At 44.7% G+C, this 15,156-nt stretch overlaps 1 protein-coding gene across 6 annotated transcripts in view; it reads right to left on the bottom strand.

Annotated features, from left to right (window-relative positions):
- The window catches only part of ca8 (carbonic anhydrase VIII), a 65,492-nt gene that overhangs the window by 41,711 nt on the left and 8,625 nt on the right, over window positions 1–15,156 (bottom strand). For all 6 annotated transcript variants that reach the window (XM_043689319.1, XM_043689316.1, XM_043689320.1 and 3 more), the window contains exons 5-6: window positions 12,556–12,651; window positions 2,942–3,004 (exon numbers count right to left, since the gene is read on the bottom strand). In XM_043689319.1, coding sequence (XP_043545254.1) covers window positions 2,942–3,004; window positions 12,556–12,651 — 159 coding nt within the window. The remainder of the gene's footprint in view (window positions 1–2,941; window positions 3,005–12,555; window positions 12,652–15,156) is intronic.

The following is a 15,156-nucleotide window of genomic DNA, read 5'->3' as shown; positions in this document are numbered from 1 at the left end:
GACTTCTTATGACCCTCCTGGCTCTTCTTAGCTCTCTCTTTAGTTCTTTCTTGGCTAACTTGTATCTATCAAGCACCCTAACTGAGCCTTCACATCTCATCCTAATAGAAGCCTTCTTCTTCTTCCTCTTGAAGAGAGATTCTTGAGTAAACCACAGCTCCGTCACTCGACAACATCCTCCCTGCCTGACAGGTACATACTCACTCATCGATGACCCGCAGTAGCAGGTCATTGAATAAGCTTAACATTTCAATTGTGCCCAACCCCTGCAGTTTCCATCCTCATCCTGTGCACCTTAAATCTTGCCTAATCGCATCATACCTGCCTCTCTCCAGCATTAACTCTTGCCCTGCGGTACATGTCTATCCCTTTCCATTGTTCAAGTAAAGATAATCAAATTGTGGTCACTATCACCAAAGTGATGGTCATTTGCCCTAATTCACAGGTAATATCTGGAAGTTGATCCAAAGTAAGTCTGCACTTTCCTCACTAAACGACACCCCATGTGGAATTTCAGCAGTGATGAGCTGTCCTGGACAGCACAGCTTCATTGCTACTTCTGTGGCAGGAGCCAGATCACTCCCAAATCACATGAAAATTAAACAGGACTGGCAGCAGACCCATGGAGAGGCATTGGTAGAGCTGGCATTAGCTGACAGCTCAAAAAAGTAAGCTAGGCTGTGAAAATAGTCATCTTGACAAGTAGGCTAGCTCTGCACCAAAGCCTCAGGCTTTCTGTCTACCACCTTCCTAAATCAGCAGGCAGAGTCTTTTTTTGTGCATCTTTATCCTTTCCAATCCTCTCAAACCTCTCCCCTCAATGAGGCGGAATTTACACATCTAAAGGCCTTGCTGTAGAATCTGGGAGATTTTGGTGACATATTCCAGCACATTCTCAGGTATCTCAGACATAGGCTTCCAGATAAGGCAGTCTGTCCATATCCTTAGTACCCACTTATAGTCCTTCCTACCAGCTTCAGATATCAGTTAGTGATACCTTCCTTTATCACATCTTTAGTTCCAACTCTCAAGGTTATGGGACTATCAGATGGATGAGAACAATACGCATTCTACCAAATCAACAGTGTGAGAAAGGAATGAGTTTCATCCATTCAGCTGGAGAGACCTTCCATTCCTTTCACTGTCCATAACAACTTCATTCAGCCTACAGCAATTTCATCCCACCAGTGAGTTTTTGAAAATGGTCAGTCACAGTCTGTCAGAGACCCTCTAATTGCAATCTGTGACCCTCCACCCTCTGTTTGTCATCTTAGACTTCAATCCCACCACTCGAGACTGTCATCCAGAGAGTGGATGTGCCATTCTTCACTCTACAGCGTATCCCAATCAAAACTCGCCCTGGTTTCCCCAATCCTCCTCATAGCATTGGTTAATGTTTCTGGTTGGTCATGTGACAATGCAAAACCTTTGGAAGGTCTTACCCACCTCATGATTTACTTGCTTCCCTATTGACCACCTTCCTACTCCAAAAGCCATTCTCTTTGCCAACTGCACCTTGCGTTTGACCCACAGAATCCACACCTGGACAGTATTGAACTTTCAGATGTTTTTATTTACTTACTGATATTGACTGCACCCACCCTGTGATCACACCAAAGACACATGCCCTGCCTTCTGTACATTCCACACCTCACCACAGTCCTCCCTGTTCCAGTCCTTCTTGCCCCAACTCCCACTATCAAAACTCCTTTTCCCAGTTCTTCATGCTTCATCTGACAATAGCCCAGTGCCACCAGGCCATCCCGGCCATCATTCTCCTGCTCGCCCCTCTGCCACAAAAGCTCAGCGAACTTTCGGCTCCAACATAACTCTCCCCATCCGACATGTTTCCCACTCCCAAATTCTTCAGTAAACTCTGTTTGTCAAGATAGATCACCATCTCCATTTAACTTTCACTCATGCACATTTTTGTACAATTACTTTATTATGGTAACTAATGAATTTTTTTCCCCAACCATTTTCCTCTCCTCTCCCTGTTTCTAAATGTCATTTTTAAAAACGCTGGAGTGCACACACACCACTTCCCAATTGGAATCCCATGTGACTGTCTAATTAGGAATGTCACTTGTTCTCATTCCCTTCATATTTCTCCTCCCAATAAGAAAGATGATTGATCTTGGGCTGGGGAATGAGAATCAAATATTAGGTTAATTGCTACCCCAGTGGCACTGTTGGAAAACATACCTTTATGGAGATCAAGCTGGAAGCTTTGCGGTGACATTTTTCATGATTAAATGTTTGATGGAGCTTACATTCTAACCAGCAGAATCCTTCTTTTCAATGCCGTTCCAAACAAGCGAACTTGAATTCTGCTAGCTTCCCACTGAGCTAGCTTGGAGTCAATTTTTCAATTGGCTCTTTATCACTGCACACTTCATTCTTTCACACAAATTAAATTCTTCAGCTTTCCCATTTCCGGAAGATTTTTCCCAATCTTCCTCTCCTCATTGACCCGATAATTGGGTTTATCCATTTTTCCCAGGACGGAACATAGTTTTTGGGTAAGTTCATATATATTGACATAAAATGCATTGCAGTTATGTGGGACACAGTCTGGATGGATCTGGGGGATCTTTTCTCACCTGACATCCTCATATATTCAAAGACAAGTCGCATTTTAAAAGTTGAACTGCTAAAAATGCAAAAATGGATTTTTGCAGGAAAAAGTAGATAAGTAAAGATAAAATCAGAGACAAACTGGCCCTTCTCCATCACTAAATGGTGCTTACAATCCCAGCCCCGAAAATCTCAGTGACACTTTGGTTTTCTCTCCACACCAAATGCTGGTTTCCTCTTCCATCTCGGAATACAAACATGCAATGTACATAAAGCTACCATCTTTCGTCTTAAATTTTAAAAGATGTTGAATCACTACGAGAGAGGAGTCTTTCTCTAGCACAGACAATGATTTACCGATTACCTTGTACTGGATTTCCTGAAGGATTTCAGTGACAGCTTTTAGACCTAGGTGTTCCTTTCCTATCTGCAGCAGGAAGACAATGAGATACTTATTTAGTTCAGTCATTTTGGCTTTGAATGTACGAAAATATGAAACATTAAAAACTTAACTCATTCCTATAGCAACAATAGGAAGGCTTATATTTAATTACCAGCTTGTCTCAGGATAGTGGAACATAACATACGTAGTGGCCTTGAATCTTGCATTATCGACAGTGAGCTGTCAGAGCAACAGAACATTAGGTCACTTGAAATGTTTGTGTTGTACTTTGACTGATAAGTACAGAAATGTTTCCACCTTGTTTTGAGGCACAGATATCATTTTACAGTTGGCGGTGCCAATCAGAGATTACACCATACACTGCTTTTATTTTAGTTCAGTCATGGAACTTGGATGCCGTTGGCTGGGCCATTAATTATTGCCAGTCCCCAATTGCTGAAAAATGTGTTGCTGGAAAAGCACAGCAGGTCAGGCAGCATCCAAGGAGCAGGAGAATCGATGTTTTGGGCATAAGCCCTTCTTCAGGAATGGGGAAGGTGTGCCAAGCAGACGAAGATAAAAGGTAGGGAGGAGGGACTTGGGAGAGGGGCATTGAGAATGCAATAGGTGGAAGGTGGTTAAGGTGAGGGTGATAGGCCAGAGAGGGGGTGGGGGCAGAGAGGTCGGGAAGAAGATTACAGGTCAAGAAGGTGGTGCTGAGGAGGTGCTCTTTCTCCAGGCGTCATGTGACCATGGTCTGGCAACGGAGGCGGCCTAGGACCTGCATGTCCTTGGCCGAGTGGGAGGGGGGAGTTAAAGTGTTCAGCCACGGGGTGGTTGGGGCGGGTGTCCCAGAGGTGTTCCCTGAAACGTTCCGCAAGTAGGCGGCCTGTCTCCCCAATATAGAGAAGGCCACATCGGGTGCAGTGGATGCAGTAAATGATGTGTGTGGAGATGCAAGTGAATCTGTGGCGGATATGAAAGGATCCCTGGGGCCCTTGGAGGGAAGTAAGGGGGGGAGGTGTGGGCACAAGTTTTGCATTTCTGGCGGTTGCAGGGGAAAGGTGCCAGGAGTGGAGGTCGGGTTGGTGGGGGGTGTGGAGGGAGTCACGGAGGGAGTGGCCTTTCTGGAACGCTGATAGGGGAGGGGAGGGAAATATATCCCTGGTGGTGGGGTCCGTTTGGAGGTGGCGGAAATGACGAAGGATGATACGATGTATCTGGAGGTTGGTGGGGTGGTAGGTGAGAACCAGTGGGGTTCTGTCCTGGTGGCGATTGGAGGGGCATGGCTCAAGGGTGGAGGAGATGCGGTGGAGAGCATCGTCAACTACGTCTGAGGGGAAATTGCGGTCTTTGAAGGAGGAGGCCATCTGGGTCATTCGGTATTGGAATTGGTCCTCCTGGGAGCAGATGTGGCAGAGGCGAAGGAATTGGGAATATGGGACCTAATATAGGTAATAATATAGGTCCCTAATTGCCCCTTGAGAAGGTGGGGATGAGCTGCCTTCTTGAACCACGGCAGTTCATGTGCTGTGGGTAGACCCACAATGCCCTTCGGGAGGGAATTCCAGGATTTTGACCCAGTGACAGTGAAGGAATGTGGATATATTTCCAAGTCAGGATGGTGAGTAGCTTGAAGGGGAACTTGCAAGGCATGGTGTTCCCATGTATCTGCTGCTCTTATCCTCCTAGATAGAGGTGCTCATGAGCTTGGAAGGTGCAGTCTGAGGATCATTCCAGAACCAGTCACACCTCTCAACATACAGAGGATGGAGGAATAGCAGCAAAATATATAATCACGGAGAATTGTTCATCTGTGAGGGAAGTAGAATGGGACAAACAGTATTTTCCTTTTGGGCACAGCAGCTTGGATAGTGCAGCTCATGTGCTGATTGAGATTGACTGGGATTCTCTGCAACATCTGAAATAGATCTGGATTACAGACAACCACAGGTGCAGAACCTTACAGAGCCACATCACTCAGAAATCCAGCTTCAGTTTAATAAACAGCTATAACAGGAGTTACATGGCATGGTATGGAGATGTTTGCAACCTCAGGTTCAAGGACAGAAAATAACTTCCAGGCATGGATTAAGGCAAGACATCTCATTTATATCTCATCTTTTACACAGATCCCTGCAACACTGTCCTTTTGTACATTTGATATTTTCCTTTCCCAATTGCTATGGTCAGTCACAAGTAATCAGAAGACACTGCAATTTACCAAGTCTCTGTGTGCACTCACAACTTTGGTCACACCTGCTGCTTATTCCCATCACAAACACCAAGATTCTTATAGGACTTACGATTCTCATAGGTCAAACCTCCTTAACTCCTGACACATGTCCCACTGCCCTGGTTTCTTAAATTAATGTGAAAACTTGGATAATGGTACAGAGTGATAAAGCCTTTACTCATCCAGACTCTGCCCAGCTCAACGAGCACACAGATCTAGAGGTTTGACACAGCATCAGTGTCATGCATGAAAACATCAAAAAGAGGGTTGGGAACTTGATCAAAGTGTTTGGAGCTTTGGAATTTTTGCTGAGTACAATACAGAATCATCCTGTAAATGTTGAAGACTGTATCTCTGTCCTGTTTAGCATTGGACCTACAGCTGGCCTGTTCAAAACCCAGACTTAAACTTTCAACAGCATCAACTATGCCCTTAACACCAAATATCCTCTCCAGCTATCAGTCCAAATATCCCAGCACAGGATGGAAATACTTGCAGTGTCTACCTTTCCCCCCCAAAATGGACAGTTGCTCACCTTTGCCAGACGGTATTTATTTCTCTCTCTCTCGCTGGAGTTTGCACATTCTCCCAGAGTCTGTGCAGGTTTCCTCTAGATACTCCAGTTTCCTCCCACAGTTGTAAGATTACGGGGTGAAAAGGTTTTTCAACCCCAATCAACTATGATTGAATGATGGAACAGACCCGGTGGGCTGAATGGCCTCATTTCTGCTCCTATGGCCTTAGGTAGATTGCCCATGCCAAATTGCCCAGTGTGCAAGGATGTAGTGGCCAGGTGGATTAGCTATGGGAAATACAGTGTTACAGGGATAGGGTAACAGGGTGGATCTGGGTGAGATGCTCTTTGGGAGGGTTGCTGTGGACCCGATGGACCATATAAGACCATAAGGTATAGGAGCAGAAATGAGGCCATTCAGCCCATTGAATCTGCTCTGCTAAGTTCCTCAACCCCATTCTCCTGCTTTCTCTCCATAACCATTGATGCTCAAGAACCTATCTCCATCTTAAATATACTCAATGACCTGGCCGCCACAGCCTTTTGTGACAATGAATTCTGCAGATTCCCCACTCTCTGGCTGAAGACGTTTCTCCTCATCTCCGTTCTAAAAGAAGGTCTTCCCTTTAGTCTAAGACTGTGCCCTCGGGTCCTAGAGTCTCCTCCCAACGGAAACATCTTCCCAACATCTGTGAATGGCCCGCTTCCACACTGTAGGGATGCGGTGATTCCTCAGAGCACAAAATTCTGCCTTCTTTCATTTAGAAAATGTACTGTCAAAGAGGAAGCTTCAATTCCAACTGCCTGGGCTAGGCACTTTGTAGCCAATTATTTATTCTCTTTTATTCCCATTCTGGGTCGCAGGCTCCCATTTGGGCTCTTGTTAGGCTGAGCCAAGCAATGCCATGCGCTGCCTTCCAGACTCCGAGAAAATGGATTTGGAAAAGGCTGCAACCACACAGGGAAAGGAGTGGGATAAGTAACCCTTTCCTGTCGTAGCACAGGGACTCCTCAGTGACGTGACGCCTTACAGGGGACAGTAACACTGAGGAGGGATTTTTCACAGCATTGGTTGGAGTCAGCTCCAATCGTTGTACCCTGTTTGTGAAACATAAACAGTATCCAATCATGTAGGATACAAATCCTGGGCAAGTGTGGAGTGGACTCCTCCCCCATGAAAGTTCGCTAAAAAGTGACAGAGCTGATTCCTAATCAAATTCAGGTCAGTTCAACATCTTTCATCTGTACTTCTTCTGAGGAAAGATGGTTACTCATACAATATTATTTGGCATTCTTCACCGTGCTTTCCAAAACTATTGGCCAAAAGACTTCTGTGTAATTTATTCACAGAATGAGAGCATCATTGATGAAGTATTTAGTGCTGAACCCTAACTGCTGTGGAGGCATTGGTGAGAAACTGCCTGCTTGAATTGCTGCTGTCCTCAGGGTGGGGGAACATTTCCAGGATTTTGACCCAACCACAACTGAGCTGACTAGATTGGTATTGGACTGAGCAGGTTCTCAGTCAGATTGACCTCTGTTCCACTAGTAACCGCTCCTGAAAATGTCAGCCATTTCTCCTTCAATTCGAAGTACTTATCCATTCTAACTTTCACTGTTTCGCAATTTTAAGTCCCATTACTTGACCACTGTACATGGAGCTCAGACATTTCTGAAATGAGGCATAGCCTAAAAAGGAAAATAACAGAAACAAAGTACTAGCTCCCAAAAGCAGGGACACTGACAGATTGTGGGATTGTTGAAATTTTGGGTTTAGACAAAGCCAAAAATAGCTTCAAATCAGCTCTACAAGGAACGCAACACCTTCGACCGCATTGTTCATGTTTCCCTGTGCATCAACGGAATTAATTAGAGTGCAGTCTTCTGTGCAGTCCTTCCTATTGAAGCTCTCAGGCAATATTGAATTACCCACAGAAGGACATCTGTTATAATACAAAGGTAACAGCTACACAGATGAACTTAGACTGCTGGTCAACTGTGCAAGCAAATAGAAGTTCTTTGTCTTAACACTCATCATCCCAACCTACAACTAAACCCCTTCACCCCTACAATCCTTGGACTTGGTGTTCCTCCAATTCTGGATTGGTAATAGAACATAAAACATAGAACAGAGACCTGTACAGCACTCAGTGTTGCACCAACCTGTGAACTAACCTAAGCCCATCCCCCTACACTATCCCATCATCATCCATATGCTTATCCAAGAACTGTTTAAATGCCCCTAACGTTGCCGAATTAATTACATTGGCAGGCAGGGCATTACACGCCCTTACCACTCCCTGACTAAAGAACCTGTCTCTGATGTCTGTCTTAAGTCTATCAACCCTCAATTTGCAGCTATGCCCCCTCGTACGAGCCAATGTCATCATCCTAAGAAAAAAGACTCTCACTGTCTACCCTATCTCGTTCTCTGATCATCTTGTATGTCTCTATTAAATCACCTCTTAGTCTTCTTCTCTCCAAATGAGAACAGACCGAAGTCTCTCAGCTTTTCCTCACGAGACCTTCCCTCCAGACCAGGCAACATCCTGGTAAATCTCCTCTGCACCTTTTCCAATGCTTCCACATCCTTCCTGTAATGGGGCGACCAGAACTGTACACAATATTCCAAGTGCGGCCACATTAGCGTTTTGTATAGTTGCAGCATGACATCACAGCTCCGGAACTCAATCTCTTGACCAATTAAAACTAACACACTGTATGCCTTCTTAACAACACTATCAACCTGGGTGGCAACTTTCAGGGATCTATGCACATGGACTCCAAGATCCCTCTGCACATCCACACTACCAAGAATCTTTCCATTGACCCAGTACTCTGCCTTCCTGTTATTCTTCCCAAAGTGCATCACCTCACATTTAGCTCCATTGAACTCCATTTGCCACCTCTCAGCCCAATTCTGCAGTTTATCCAAGTCCCCCTGCAACCTGTAACATTCTTCCAGTGTCCATTATTCCACCGACTTTAGTGTCATGCAAATTTACCAATCCATCCACCTGTGCCTGCATCCAGGTCATTTATAATTTGGACAAACAGCAGTGGTCCCAAACCAGATCCTTGTAGCACACCACTAGTAACTGGACTCTAGACTGAATATTTTCCATCAACCACCACTTGCTGCCTTCTTCCAGAAAGCCAGTTTCTAATCCAAACTGCTAAATCACCCTCAATTCTATTCCTCTGCATTTTCTCCAATAGCCTACCATGTGGAACCTTATCAAAGGCTTTACTGAAGTCCATGTATACCACGTTAACTGCCCTCTCCTCATCTACATGCTTGGTCACCTTCAAGAAACTCAATGAGGTTTGTGAGACATGACCTGCCCTTGATGAAACAATCTGAAATCAAATTGTTGCTTGCTAGTTGATTATAAATCCTATCTCTCAATCCTTTCCAAAACCTTTCCTCCAACAGATGTAAGGCTCACTGGTCTATAATTACCTGGGTCATCTCTATTGCCCTTCTTGAACTAGGGCACAACATTTGCAATCCTCCAGTCCTCTGGTACTAAACCTGCAGACAATAACAACTCAAATATTAAAGCCAAAGGCTCCGCCTTTCCTCCCTGGCTTCCCAGAGAATCCCATCTGGCCCAGGAGACTTGTCTACTTTCACTCCTTCTAGAATTGATAACAGCTGTTCATAATTAACCTCGATCCTTTCTAGTCTAATATCCTGTATCCCACTCCTCCTCTACAACATTCTCCTTTTCCTGATTGAAAACAGATGAGAAATATTCGTTTAGCACCTCTCTGATCTCCACAGGGTCCACACACAACTTCCCACTTCAGTCTTTGACTGGCCCTAGTGCTAGGAGACAGTGGGGTCTGCAGATGCTGGAGATCAGAATTGAGTGGGTGTTGCTAGAACAGCACAGCAGGTCAGGCAGCATAGACGCCAGAGCCCCTCTTCAGGAAAGGGTCGACGAAGGGCTCTGGCCTGAAATGTCAATTTTCTTGCCCCTCGGATGTTGCCTGGCCCTATTCCTACCCTAGTCATCCTTTTATTCCTCATACCTCTAGAAAGCTTTAGGGCTCTCCTTTGTGCTATTCACTAAAGACTGCTCATGTCCCCTCCTTGCTGTTCTTGACTCTCTTTAAATCCTTCTTAGCTACTCTAACTCTCCATCACCTCAACGTCATATAAGCCTCCCTCTTCCACTTAACAAAGAGATGCAATTTCTGTAATAAACCACGATTCGCTTACCTTATCACTTCCTCCCTGCCTGACAGGAGCATACCTATCAAGGACACGCAATATCGGTTCCTTAAACCAGCTCCACATTTCAATTGTTCTCATCCCCTGCACTTGTTACCCCATTCTATGCCTCCTAAGTCTTGTCTAATCGTATTATAATTGCCCTTCCCCCATCGATAACTCTTGTCCTGTGGCATGTACCTATCCCTTTCCATCGCTAAACTAAACGTAACGGAATTATGGTCACTCTCTCCAAAGTGCTGACCTCCCACTAAATCAAACACCTGACCTGGTTCATTATTAAGCACCAGATCCAGTGTGGCCTCTCCTCATTGGCCCTTCGACATACTGTGTCAGGAAACCATCTTGCACACATTGGAAAAAAATGGATCCATCTGACGTACTAGAATTATAGCATTTCCAGTCAATGTTGGGGAAGTTAAAGTCCCCCAGAATGATCACCCTATTCCTATCACTCCTGCCCAGAAACGTTGTGCTGATCCTTTTCTCCACATCCCTGCAGAGGCCTACAAGATACGCCCAGCAACGTGACCTCTTCTCTCCTGTTTAGATAAGTCCCCTGGGCTTGATGGCATTTATCCTAGGATTCTCTGGGAAGCAAGGGAGGAGATTGCAGAGCCATTGGCCTTGATTTTTATGTCCTCGTTGTCTACAGGAATAGTGCCAGAAATCACTCTGTAGAAAAACAATTGCCCCGTGTCTTTTGAAAATCTTTCTCCTGTCACCTTCAAAGCGTGTCCCCGGTCTTGAAGTTCCCCACCTTAGGGAAAAGACACGGGCTGTTCACCTAATCTATACCCCTCGGTAATTTTATAAACCTCTCTAAGGTCATGCCTCAACCTCCTGCGGAAAATGTCCCAGCCCATCCAGCCTTTCCTTCTAACTCCAACCTTGCCTTCCCAGCGACTTCCTGCTAAATCTCTTCTGAACCCTCTCCAGTTTAATAATATCCTCCGCCTCACAGGGAGACCAGAACTGCAGACAGTACTGCAGAGGAGACCTCACCTCCTGTACAACCTCAGCACGACATCCCAGCTCACTTACTCAAAGGTCTGAGCCATGAAGGCACGTGTGCTAAATGCCTTCTTAACGGTGTGTGAAGAATGATGTACCTGAACACCCGAGGTCTCTCTGATCTATAACTATTTTGAAAGTTGCCACCCAGGTAAATAGTGCGGTGAGGAAGGCATATGGCGTACTGGCTTTTATTGGTAGAGGAATTGAGTTCCGGAGTACTGAGGTCATGTTGCAGTTGTATAGGACTCTGGTGCGGCCGCATCTGGAATATTGTGTGCAGTTTTGGTCGCCATACTATAGGAAGGATGTGGTGGCACTGGAACGGGTGCAGAGGAGGTTTACCAGGATGTTGCCTGGTATGGTAGAAAGGTCGTATGAGGAAAGGCTGAGGCACTTGGGGCTGTTTTCATTTGAGAAAATAAGGTTTATTGGTGACTTGATAGAGGTGTACAAGATGTTTAGGGGTTTAGATAGGGTTGACCGTGAGAACCTTTTTGCATGTATGGAGTCAGCTATTACGAGGGGGCATAGCTTTAAATTAAGGGGTGGTAGGTATAGGACAGATGTTAGGGGTAGGTTCTTTACTCAGCGAGTCGTGAGTTCATGGAATGCCCTGCCAGTAGCAGTGGTGGACTCTCCCTCTTTATGGGCATTTAAGCAGGCATTGGATAGGCATATGGAGGATAGTGGGCTAGTGTAGGTTAGGTGGGCTTGGATCAGTGCAACATCGAGGGCCAAAGGGCCTGTACTGCGCTGTATTCTTCTATGTTCTATGTTTCTAACCTCAGCCCATACCACCTCAGTAGACGAGTCCTCATCAAACGTTCTTTCATCCACCGTTATACTGTCCTTGACTAACAAGGCCACACCTCCCCCTCTTACCACCTTCCCTAATCTTACTGGAAGATGTAAACCCTGGAACCTGCAACATCCATTCCTGACCCTGCTCGATCAGTGTCTATGAAATGGCCACAAATTGAAGTCCCAGGTACCTATCCATGCTGCAAGCTCACCTACCTTATTCCAGATACTCCTGACGTTGAAGTAAACACACTTCAAACCAGTTTGCTGTTTGCCAGCACATTCCTGTGACCCTGAAATCCTGTCCATACCCTCCCTACTCTCATCCTCCTGTGCACTGGAACTACACCTCAGGTTCCCATCCCCTTGCTGAGCTAGTTTAAACCCACCCAAATACCACCAGCAAAATTTCCCACCCAGGATATTAGTACCCCTCTGGTAAGCCACAATCTATTAAGACAGACATGGGGAGGTTAAGAGCCAAGTATTTAATTGTTCATTTATTCACGTGATGCACACAAATGCTAAGGAACAAAGCCTGTACATTACCATTAGATTCCTAAAATTGTGGTGCTTTGCTAATTTCTCATTTACATTTCCCCTTATCCCAAATACATCTGCACTTTTATTTTCCACATTGAAATAGGTTGCAAAACACTGCCCAACCATTACACTTCATGTGAGGCTGCAAAAGTGAAACATGAACAACAAGGCAATCTATTTCCGAACAATTTGCCATCCTTCCAGGTGAGGGCAAAGCATTTGTTTGATTGTAAACAAATTCTTACCTGGACAAACAAAGCAATGATCGCTATTCCATTTTTCTTTCCCAGAGCTTCATCAACATTTTTGAACAAAGTAGAGTTCCAATGGATAAGATGGAGCTGAAAATACAGATATTGTAAATATTAAAAAAAAAAAGACCAGTTCAATGATAGTTAACTGTTGGAACCTAGAATGCCCAAAGGCATACTTAAAACCAAGGCATTATGAAAGTATTATCTTCTTACTCTGACGTCACAGCAGAATTAGATGCCAGTCTCCCGAACACACTAATGCTCAACTCACTGCTTTTACAGAAAGCTGCAGTAGCTCCAAATATCAGGCATAAACAAATAATTTAGTCACAGAAGATACTTAGGTTTTGTGGGGAAGGGAAGAGGTCTCACACAGAATACAGATCTCATAGGTTTTCAGAAGAATCAGCAGTAAAAATAGTTCAGGTCTCTGCATAAGACAATCTTAAATAAAATTTGCTTAAATTAAGCAGACAAAGTCTGTAAAAAAAATGCAGTGGGAAGACACAAAAGAGGTCATCCAGTGTCAACTGTATGACTCCACTTCCAGTTACTTGGGTCCAGCACCATGTCAGGAAATACAAGGAACATCAGCCACAATTTTCAAATGCACAATATTAAACCCACTAACCAGCTCCGACTTACTACGTTCAATCTTCTTAGTAGGTGTGTCCATGAAATGGCAGGGGTTTGGTCATGCTCTTCAACACAGAGCCCTGAAAACGGTAATCCTCATTCACAATGTAGTCTAACTGCTCACACAGCAATCAGACTGCCTCAACGAAGAAGCAGAGAACATTGGCACATGTTTAAAATCACACAACACCAGGTTATAGCCCAACAGGTTTAATTGGAAGCACTTGCTTTCAGAGCGACGCTCCTTCATCAGGTGGTTGTGGAAAATAAGATTGCAAGATACAAAATTTTCATGACAAAGATTGTCACATGTTGTATTCTTCAGTTTTCATTAATGACTAGATTGCCATCATCCAAGTGTAGCCCAGTGGTTTATTCCTAATTAGCACAGAACTCCAAGCCTGAATACCTCCAAATCCTTCAGGTATGGAAATCTGTTCTGGGACTACAACACCTATCCCTCCCTTATCCTCTCTCCAGCTTTGAGATGGTTAACAACCAGCTTCTCGATTGCTCGAGGGTGGTCTGCACTCCCCTAGTTTAATTATTCTCTAATTGTAACCCACAATCACATAATTGGCTTATCTTCCTCCTCCTGCATGACTAAAATCGCTTCACTGTCAGGCATTAGGATCAGATCAGATTTAGGAAGATAGATCAGATAGACAGGGCTTGTACTTTCTTGAAATTAGAAGAGGGGGAATCTCATAGGAACAAAGTCCTGATGGGATTGGACAGGGTAGATGTGGGAAGAATGTTCCCGATGTTGAGAAAGTCCAGAACAAGGGGTAAATCATTCAGGACTGAGATGAGGAAGAATTTCCTCACTCAGAGTTATGAACCTGTGGAATTCTCTCCCGCCAGAAGCTGTTGGGGCCAGTCCATTAGATAGATTCACGAGGGAACTGGATATGGCCCTTGTGGCGAAAGGGATTGGGGGTGGGGGGGGCTTGTGGAGTGGGGGGGGGGGGGGGGGGAAGGGATACTGAGATTGCATGGTCAGCCATGATTGTATTGAATAGTGGAGCAGGCTTGAAGGACCAAATGGTCTACTCCTGCTCCTATGTTTCTATGTTTCAGTGTGACCAATGTGTGCACTGAAAGCTCCAATGTGTTAAATACACAGGACCCTATTTGTTGTGGGCAGAAAGAACATGTACATATTCTGCCCATTTCAACAAAATAGATATCAGCCATTTAGTGATTCATTTCAAGGAAATTCCTCAGCACAACATGGTAGGTTTAAAATTTAAACAAAGACTGACAGTTAACTGTCAATCTGTAATGGTGGGTTAAATCTCCAAAGCAACACCTCTACCAGAGTCTGTCAACTAATCAGCATTCTCCCCAAAGTGGTGAGTTTCCTCTTGCATTGGTATCCTGACACATTGTCCCAATGAGATGCTTCCATGTCTTCCATAACTGTGGATATTAAAAAAAAAAAATCAAAAACAAAAACAAATTGCTGGAAAACCTCATCAGGTCTGGCAGCATCTGTGGAGAGAAAGCAGGGTTAACATTTTGGATCGGAGACCCTTCTTCAGGAACTGATTGCTGCTCAGAAAAGGTTAATTTTTTACACAGAAGATATGGACACGGGGTGGGGGGGAATAAACAATAATTGGAGATAGAGAAAAACAGTTGGACCGACAAAGGAATGGGTAAAGGTCAGTCTGGGAGAATGAAGAGCTGCTAATGGGGAACATTAGTACCTGACAAAGGGGTTGAATAGGATAGCAGCCCATGCGATGACAAGGCCTCGTGTGTGGAGCTATGCCTGCACTTTTCACAATCTAGTCTACTGCATTCGCTGCTCACAATGTGGGCATATCTTCTACACTGGGAAAAATGTAGACTGGGTGACCACTTCACCGAACAGCTACATTGCACCCGCAAACAAATAAAAGACCCTGAGCTTCCAGTTACCTGCCTCTTTAACACCCCACCCTGTTCCCT

This window comes from Chiloscyllium plagiosum, chromosome 4 (assembly GCF_004010195.1).
Source record: "Chiloscyllium plagiosum isolate BGI_BamShark_2017 chromosome 4, ASM401019v2, whole genome shotgun sequence".
NCBI classification, from domain to species: domain Eukaryota; kingdom Metazoa; phylum Chordata; class Chondrichthyes; order Orectolobiformes; family Hemiscylliidae; genus Chiloscyllium; species Chiloscyllium plagiosum.
Note: the sequence above shows the minus strand (reverse complement) of the source record. Positions and strands in the feature narration are given on the sequence as shown.